The 10,255-nt window shown below is 39.0% G+C and overlaps 1 protein-coding gene across 1 annotated transcript in view; it reads left to right on the top strand.

Moving 5' to 3' along the window:
• The first annotated feature begins 5,629 nt into the window (after window positions 1-5,629).
• The window catches only part of ZNF81 (zinc finger protein 81), a 112,088-nt gene continuing 107,462 nt past the window's right edge, over window positions 5,630-10,255 (top strand). The window contains exon 1 of the mRNA XM_079123515.1: window positions 5,630-5,651. Within this exon, the coding sequence (XP_078979641.1) occupies window positions 5,645-5,651 (7 nt within the window). The 5' untranslated portion in view covers window positions 5,630-5,644. The remainder of the gene's footprint in view (window positions 5,652-10,255) is intronic.

Here is a 10,255-nt window from a genome sequence, read left to right as displayed (position 1 = left end):
ATGTGAGCCACTTCCCTCTGCCACACTCTTCCGCCATGAGGTTCTGCCTTGCCTTGAGCCCCAAGGAATGGAGCCTGCTGAATACAGACCTAGACCTTTGAAACCATGAGCCCCCAAATAAACTTTTCCTTTTTAAAATTGTTCTTGTCAGCTCTTTTAGTTAGAGCAGTGAAAAAGCTGACTGAAATACCAGGCATGGAGTGTCTTTATTTTCATGGGCAGTGACACACTCTTCCAAGCAGTGAAGGACATGATAGTTTAGCCTGGGATGGGGAAAATGTTATTCTTGTTTCCCTTGATGTTAGGGAGAAAAAAAGGAGGAAGAGGAAGGAAAGGAGAAATGTCAATTTTAAAATGAGCCACCTGTGGCCAAGGAACAGGGTTTATCCTCAAAGCGTAAAGTGGACCCCGTTACAATTCGTGAGGTTTCTCATCACTGTGAATTTTCTGATGTGTAATTATGACTGACCTGTATCTGAAGACCCTTCCACATTCAGTACAGACATAAACTGTCTCCAGTATGAGTCTTCTGGTATGCAAAGAGATTGGATTCTTTGCTGAAGACCTTCCCACATTTTGTACATATATAGGGTTTTTCTACCATGTAGGTTTTCCTATGTTTGTGGAGTTGTGATTTGGAAGGAAAGGTTTTCACACAATCCTGTCGTCATCAAGAAGATTTTAATTGTCATGTGCTAAATCATAGGAAGTAATGTAAACTTCGTTTCATAAATCTGGTACAAGATAAATGTTGTGGCTTAGATAATAAAATCTTTCAGTAGTACCCAAAATGAATTTGTTACAAAATTAAAAGCATCAGCTAATCACATTTAGAACAAAATAATCCCAACATGATAAAATATGTACTTGATTAAAAATGACACAAATAGAAATGGCAAAGAAAGGACATTTAAATAATACTTCAAAAAAGAAAAAAAGGAGAGGAGGAAGTCTAGAATGAAGAGCCAAGAAATATATTAGAATCCAGAAGAATTTAGGAGGTGAGAAAATTTTCTGATTTGGGCCATGATAAGTCTACTTACTAATACATCAAAGGAAGGAATTGAATAACTGTAATGATTATCATTTTACACATGAAAATATGGCTTCATGGCACAATTATAATGCAAGACTTAAGGCTGGTCATGGTGGTGCATGTCTGTAATCCCAGCAACTCCCAGCAACTTAGGAGCCTGAGGCAGGAGGATCACAAATTCAAGGCCAGCCTCAGCAATTAGTGAGACCCTAAGTAATTTTAGTGAGACTCTGTCTCAAAATAATAAAAAGAGCTGGGGGTGTAGCTCAGTAGCAACACACCCCTGCATTCAACCCCCAGTACAATTAAAAAAAAATCAAAGGTATCTGTGTATACTGGCGGGGGGTGGTAAGAATAAGATACACACTTAGAACAGATGGAAGACTCCTGTTTCCATTGCTATAAAAATATACCTGAGGTTGGGCAATTTGTGAAGAAAAGTGGTTTACCTAGACCATAGCTCTGAAAGTTCAGAAGGGTAGCATTGGCTTCTGCTCAGTTCTGGTTAGGGCCTTGTGGCATGTGTCATCATGGCAAAAGCAAGTGTGAGAGTGATCACATAGTAAGACAGGAAGCCAGAAAGTGAGACAAGGTCAATCTTACTCTTTCTATTGAAAACAAACAAAAAACAGTTCTTGTGAGAACTTGCTTACTCTGCAACACCACCATTAATTCCTTCTAAGGGCAGCACTCAGTGCTTCCATTGACCTAATTGTCTCCTAGTAGGCCCCACCTCTTAAAGGTTCCACTATGTCTTTATATTGCCAAATTAGGGAGCAAGCTTCCAAAACTGGAAACTTTGGAGGACACACCCATACCATATCCAAACAATAGCAACTGTTTTAAGGAAGATATATAATGAGAAGAGCAGAGGACAAAATACAGGGCTCTAGTTAAGGGTCCCTCAGCTAGAGGAGATAGAGTACATCTAGACAGGTAAGAAAACAAGGAACATATCAACAAGGAAAAGAGAAAAATCTGTGGTTAGAAATGGATATAATTAATAAAAACAAGCAGTTCACTGAAGGAAATGCCACATGGATAACAAATATAATTAGATGTTCAAAGTAGCTAATTATAAGAGAAATGGGATTAAGACATAAACAGCACAAAGTTATCAGCTGGTCTGGAACCTGGGGCAGAGAGGAAGAATAAAAATTTTGATGGCAGTGTTGATAGGTAAGGCTGGTTGTAGATGACAGTTCTGAGAAGCTGGAGAGGACGTGAAATGTAAGGGGATTAAGCAGAGCAAGAACAGGGCACAGAGATTCTGAAAGAAGACAGATCCATGAAAGCCTGGATATGTGGGACTGAAACCAAAACCATGGGGGAAGTGGGGACAGAAGGATACAAAATGTTAGAGAAGAGGAAATAACAAGAAAGGGAGGTCCTTGAAGGGCATGGGAATACAGGAGCAGGGGAAAGACATGGACTGCTCTTTTGCCAAAAAGCTAAGCAAAAAAGACAGTGGATGTTGTTAAGGGTCATCCTTGGAATGGTATTTAGGTATCTGAGGGACTAATGCTGACTATCGCCAAACAACCCCCCAAATTTAGAAACTTCAAGATGATTATCTTCAGAGCATTTAAAAGGCATGGTCTTGTCCAAAAGAAAGTGAAATTTATTTTAATATTCCACATCTACTTATCCCTCACTCATCTGAACAGCTCTGAAATGGGTCTTCTTCCTCCAATATCCATGGTCCCTCTCCTTGCTCCATCTTAAAGAGAGTTGCTGGTTTGGGAACTTAATACCCTGTTTTTTTTTTTTTTTTTTTTTTTTTTTTTTTAGTACTGGGGATTGAACCCAGGGCCTTGTGCTTGCAAGGCAAACACTCTACCAACTGAGCTATATCCCCAGCCCTTAATACCCTGTTAACAAGACACGATACACAATTGGGTCCAGCTGATTAGGTTTTGGGGGCCTTTCAATGACACTTGCTATTTGGGCTTCAGGAAAGTACCATGTTTTACTGGAATTGGAGTAGTAATCAAAGAGGTGAAGGACAGAAGAATCACAGCCAAATCAAGGACAGCACCATTGCATGCTTCAGATGTTCCAGAGCACTTGGCAGTTTAAAATGGAAAAGTTACTCTGAGTCTCCTGACAAATGCAGAGGCACTGGTGCTTACCCTCTGAGACTAGGTGGTGGTAGTTCTCCAGTGTCACGTCCCAGTATAGGCATCTCTGAGCAGAGTCCAAGTGCTGCCACTTCTCCCTGCTTAAGTTCATTGTCACATCCTTAAATGACACTGGTACCTATAATAATACAACCTTGTTCAAGGTGACATGGTCAGTACAGGGGGATGGAAGAAGAAAGTTTTATTTTTCCCAATACTGGGAAATGAACCCAAGGTCACTGTATCACTGAGCAACATCCCCCCACCACAGCCCTTTTTAATTTTGAGACAAGATCTGGCTAAGTGGCTGAGGCTGACCTTGAACTTGTGATCCTCTTGCCCCAGTCTCCTGAGTTGCTGGGTTTACAGGCATGTGCCACCACACCCAGCAGAAATTTGTTTTTAATATTATTTTACCATGATATCCAATATGGTACAGCTATTAAATATCTAATGTTGTATAGGATAAAAATTCCTAATGTAAATTTTTCATTTATTATATATTAAATTCAACCAGTAAATCTCTAAGTCTCCACTCAAGGTTTCTTTTAGCTTCTTTTTTTTTTTATATATATATGCAGTGCTGAGAATTGAACTCAGTGCATCATGCATGTTAGGCAAGTGCTCTACCACTGAGCTACAACCCCAGCCCCTCTTTTAGCTTCTTGAACATAGAGAATGTAGTTATAACTGTTTAAATATCTTTGTCTACTAATTGTATTGTCTGTGTTCTATTCTGGGTCAGTTATTTTGTTATTTGTTTGTTTTTGTTTTTGCAGTACTGGGTCTTGAACTCAGGGTCTCATGCATGCTAGGCAAGCACTCTATCTCTGAGCTACACTCCCAGCACCCTTTTGGATCAGTTTTGATTGAGTTTTCTCTTCATTATAGGAAGTATTTTCCTACTTGTTTGCAGGCCTTCAAATTTCATTGTGACTTGTACCTTTTGGGATCCTGAATATTTCTATATTCCTATAAATATTCTTGAGCTTTTCTCTGGAATGTAGTTACATTACTTGGAAACAGTTTAATCCTTTCACATCTTATTTAAGCTTTGTTAAGTGGGACCAGAGCGACATTCACTTGGGGGTAATTTTGTCCCACTATTAAGGGAAAGGGCCTTCTGAATATCTGATCCTCTGTGAGTTTTTCCAGTCTGACTGGTGGAACCAGGAACTATTTCTGGCTATATTTGAACTCTGCTAACATTGCTCTTTCTTTGACCTTGAGTGATTTCCTCATATATATGCACAGATCAGTGTTCAATTGAACATGTGAAGGAGACCTGCAGATCCACAATGTTCTTTCTCTATGTATCTCTCTTCTCTGTGGTATTCTGCCACCTGGCCCTACCTGGACTATCACATTGGTTTTTTCAACTCAGGGAGACTAGCAGGGTCCACCTAGATTCTTTTCATATGCTATGTCCTAGAAACTTTCTCTAGGTGGTAAGCTGGGGCATTCACAGGGATGACTTGAGTCTTGTTTCTCAGGGATCACCATCCTTCATTGCTTAATATCCAACGTCTTGAGAATTATGTTTTATATAGCTTATTTGTGTTTCTTTTTAATTTTTTTCAGGTGGGAGGGCAAATCCATTTCCTGTTACTCACCTTGGTCAGAAGTAGGAGTATGACCAATTTTATTTTAGATGGGGTCTTGCCATGTTGCCCAGGTTTGTCCCAGACTCCTAGGCTTAGACAGTCCTCCTGCTTCAACCTTCTGAGAATACAGACAAGAATAGTATGTCTCCTATAAGAGTTATATTTCACAGTCATTCATGGTTGATGTGAAGCTGTTCTTTACGGAGTATTCCAGCTAGTAGGGGGAGAGAGCACTAAAATCTTACCACTTTGCAAATCCTAGTGAAATTATGGATTTCATGATTTCTAGGCAGTGATCATCAATGGATGCTAAAATTAAGTGAAAGGCTGCAGGGAACTTTATAAACAGTTTCACAACATCTGAACTCACTGATCAATTTCAGCACATGAAAAATGAACTAATACAGTAATTTTGCTTCACAGTATCTAAACTGACCCATGGAGAGCCAGACACTGACCTTCCTGGTTGCAATTACCTGACTTTACATTGCCAAAATTCCTGATATCCAGAGGGCCCCAAATCACTAGCCCCAGATGTTTTAAAAAATATTACCCCCAAGGCTTCTAATTCCCAAAGCTCCAAGACTCTCAGTTACTCATTGACCACCTCAGTCCTTCAATCATTAACCCGCAGAAGCCTCAATCACTGGCTTCTACAGTCAGTGATTCCTACAGAGATGCAATCACTTTCCCAAAATATGCCCAACTATTATTTTGCTCTGGTGCCTTCGAGACTGAAATCAATGGTTTGTAACTCAATCTGCTCATCTGAATTGCCTGAGATCTTCTAAAAATGCTTATGTGAGGTTTTGCTCCTGAACAACAGTAACAGAATACCTGGGTCCCAGGCATCTGTATTTGTGAAAACTTCACAGAAAATCCTGATGCACAGTGAGTATTGGAACCCCAATCCTAAATCACTGATCTTCCCCCATAGGAATCCTCCCAGCGTCTGACTTCTCATTTACAATGATGGAAGCCAGAGTCATTGAACATCTCCAGACCACAGAGAGAAATGAACTGTAGTCTAAGAATTCTGTATCCTTAAGATACAATTTCTCAGCAAGGACAAGGAATGACATTTTTCAACTTGAAATTATTTGGAGAGTATCCCATCAGCTTATCTTATTTGAAGAAAACATTCAATGAAAAACTCTAAGTAAAGGAAAATTGAATCAAAAGTGACATCTCAAAAGAGCAAAACGAGGGATAGATATACAGACATACACAACACCCAGTCACCCGACATCATAAGCTCTTTGAAAACAATAGGAAGCATCTGTATGCGTTTCTCTGTAATCAACAGATGCAAAAAAAAAAAAGTGTCTGGGAATTTGAAACAAAAACCTAGGTGAGGGCTCTTTAGATAGATAGCTAAGGAAAATGTTAATTTCCTGTAATTAAAAATTTAAGTTGTCCTTGAAGAGTCCAGAAGTACAACTGTTCATCTGGCTGAAGAAAATGAAGAGGAGAAGGCATTTGTCTCTATGGTTATAATTTTATTATGATCAACTAATAGAGAAAATATAGATTTAATCATGCATGATTGAAATGGGAAGATGCAGGTGATTTTATAAAAATGAAAATTCCCTGACTTAAAAGGTGGGTGAGTTGGGAAGAGTAAATGATTATTACTATGTTAAGTTGTTAAAAAGTAAGAACTAGAAGAAAAGACATAACAATAGAAATTGTAGACATAAGAAATAAGGCATAAAATTAGGTATATTATGATCATGTGGAATTGAATTGGTTGGGGCTGGAGCTCAGTGGTAGAGCACTTGCCTAGTGTGCAAGGCCCTAGAGTTGATCCCTAGCACTGGAGGGATAAAAAGAAAGGAAGAAAAGAAAACAATTGTATTGACCGAACTATTTTGTCAGAAGAGAGATAAGAATTGGAATTTAAAAGAAAAACAATATGAGACATAGTTACAAGAAGCTCAAGTAAAACTAACAACTTGCATAATGGAGGGTTGGGCAAAGATATACAGGGTAAAGTCCAGAAAAAAGAAAGCCAGTCTAGTGGTAGAAATATCAAAGGGAGAAAGTCAAGGTCAAAAACACAATTGTTTTAAAAAGTTACATATAAAGGCAGAACTAGTGGACTAAGTGACATAGGAAGAGTGAAATTAGAAACCCTGATTCAAAAAAATTCAACCAAATCCCAAACAGCCCAAACAATTCTGAAAAAGAAGAAAATAGTTGGAAGATTGCACATGATCTGATTTCATAACTTGTACAGAACTGCAGTAATCACAACTGTGACAGTGGCATAAAGACAACCATGTAGACCAATGGGATAGAGGGCCCAGAAATAACCCCTCACATTCACAGTCAAATAATTTTCAGGAAGTGTGCCCAAATCATTTGATGGGGAAAGGATTGTCTCTTTAACAAACAGCACTGGGAAACCTGGATATGTACATGCAAAGAATCAAGGCAGATCCTTGATATATAAAATTAACTCAGAATGAATCCAAGACCAAAAACTATAACATTCTTAGAAGAAAACAGGGGAAAAGCCTCATGGCATTGGATTTGGCAAGGATTTCATGAATATCATGCCAAAAGCACAGGCAACAAAAGTAAACAGATAAGTTGGATTACATCAAAATGAAAAACTTGTTCATCAAAGGACACAACATTCAGGTGTGGTGGCACATACCTATAATCCCAGTGGCTTGGGAGGGGAGTCTGAGGCCAGCCTCAGCAATTTAGTGAGGTCCTAAGCAACTTATTGAGACCTTGTCTTATAATAAAAATAAAAAGGGCTGGTGATGTAGCTCAGTGGTAAAGCTCCTCAGAGTTCAATCCCCAGTACCCTTCATCCCCAAAGGATACAACACAGTGAAAAGGCAACCTATGGAGTAGGAGAAAATATTTACAAATCATATACCTGACAAGGGGTTCATTTCTAGAATATATATATAACACCTATAATTCAACATTAAGAAAGACCAGATTATCCTATTTAAAAACTGCAAAAAGTTCAATAGACATTTCTCCAAAGAAAATATACTAATGTACTAATGGCCAATAAGCACATGAAATGATGCTCAGTATCACTAAACGTTAAGGAGATACAAATGAAAACTTGACATACCAACTACCACACAATCATTAGGATGAGCCAGGTGTGGTGGCACATGCCTGTAATCCCAGTGACTCAGGAGGTTGAGACAGGAGGATAGAGTTCAAAGCCAGCCTCAGCAACTTAGTGAGATCCTGTTTCTAGATAAAATATAAAAAGGGCTGGAAATGTAGCTCAGTGGTAAAGCATCCCTGAGTTAGATCCCTAGTAACCCTCCCACCAGAAAACAACATACAACCATTAGGACGGCTACTATAACCCCTCCCCACAGTTTTCTTGTATTATTATCTTAAAGTGAACTCCAATATTATGTGTAATTCTAATGCACTAATAAAAACATTAAACAGTTTACAACAAGTATTGGTGAGGATGTCCAGAAATTGAAACCTTGGTGCACTGTTAGAACATAAAGTGTGTACAACTGCTTGGAAACTGTTTGGTGGTTCCTCAAAAATTAAAAATAAAATTACCATATAATCCAGCAATTCCATTTCTGGGTGTTTACCCAAAGGAATTGAAAACAGTCCAAATATGTATGTACAACCATATTAACAGCAGCATTCTTCACAATAGCTAAAATATGGAACCAACTCACATGTCCAGTGACAGATAAACAAGCAAAGTGTTGATTATCCATACAATGAAATACTACTCAGCCTTGGAAAAGGAAATTCTGACATGTGATTATTTGAATGAACTTTGGGGACATTACACTAAGTGAAATCAGCAAGTCATAAGAAGACAGTACTACTGGGCATGGTGGTGCATGCTTGTAATCTCAGTGGCTCAGTCGGCTGAGGCAATCAAAACCAGCCTCAGCAACTTAGGCCCTCAGCAACTCAGAGAGACCCTGTCTCTAAATAAACTATAAAAGAGAGCTAGGGATGTGGCTCAGTAGTTGACCACCCCTGGTTCAATCCCTGGTACCAAAAAATAAATAAATGAATAAAATCTAAAGTAGTCAGACTTGTGGAAACAGAAAGTAGAATGGTGGTTGCCAGGGTCTCTGCATGGGGGAAAATGGGCAATTTAATGGTTGTAGATTTTCAGTTTTTCAAGATGAAAAAGTACCAGAGATCCACCTGTAATCCAGACCACTTGGGAGGCTGAGGCAGGAAGATCACAAGTTCAAGGTCAGCCTCAGCAACTTAGAGAGGCCCTAAGCAATTTAGTGAGACCCTGTCTCAAAATAAAAAATAAAAGGGCTGGGAATATGGTTCAGTGGTTAAGCACCCTGGGTTTCATCCCCAGTACCCAAAAAAGAAAGAAAGAGAAAGAGAAAGAAATAAACTTCATGTGAGAAGTTACTGGTCATAGCAAAAACTGTATTTGTTAGAAAATTTACAGCCTGTATGTCCCTAAAGAAAAGGGGGGCAAGAAAATACCATGTCCCTGAAAGCATCCTTTCTGTTACTAAAAATGTAGCCAAGTTAAGAGAACAATGAGAACAGTCCTAACCCAGAAAGTCCAGATACGTATTAACCTTGAAAGACACTGGCTTTCTCTTATGCACTTTGGGAATGAGGGCAAGTCACTGTTATCTGTAGAAAGCACTTGTATGAACTCCAGGACACTTGCTCAGTGGGATCCTGGTCATACAGGCAAGCCAATGCTGATGATGTCACTGCTTCTGCAGCCTAACATAGAACCCCTTTCTGAGTGGGGACAGGTGTGGAACTGAGGGCAGTGTGGAAAATATGGTGTCCCTCATCTCCCTGACTGCCACTGTATAGAACACCATGGGGGGGGCTGCTTGGCCAAGCACCACCAGGGATGGAGGTGCTATCTATTCAGCTTGTCACCCCTCAACTCTTCTTGGAGCAGCCACTGGTCTCTCATAAGCATTCCTCAATCATGTCTTCCATGCCATCTTCGGGCACTTTCTTTGACTTTCCCACAACCTACCCTGCTGCCTGGGCATAATTGGGCTGTGGACGTGACACCCAGCCTTAGGTATTTTCTTATACCAACAGAAAATGGACTAAGATACACTGGGCTGTGGAGGTAACACAGCCATAAATGATAATGTTATTAAAGTGAAAGAAATCTTCAAATTAAGTAAGCTAAGTACTCAACCCAAGCAATTAGAAAATTAGAGGACAATCACAAAAGTTATGCTAATAAAACTCTAGAAATAGTAATTAATAAAATTGAAATTAAATGCAATATATATGTATTTTTTACGGATATGGAGACTATAAATAAATGTACAGCTATTTCTTTGAAATGACCAGTTGCATGAAAAACTTCTGGAAAGTCTGATAATGAAATAGAAACAAATACAATATTAGGATTGAGGAGATATTACCACCAGAGGAAATAACTCACTAAATATTACTGCTAGTGGATTATTACATGCAACTCTATAAGAACATTTAAACACAGAGATAAAAGTGGTGTTTTCCCC

This window comes from Sciurus vulgaris (genome assembly GCF_902686455.1).
Source record: "Sciurus vulgaris genome assembly, chromosome: X".
In the NCBI taxonomy this organism is placed as follows: domain Eukaryota; kingdom Metazoa; phylum Chordata; class Mammalia; order Rodentia; family Sciuridae; genus Sciurus; species Sciurus vulgaris.
Note: the sequence above shows the minus strand (reverse complement) of the source record. Positions and strands in the feature narration are given on the sequence as shown.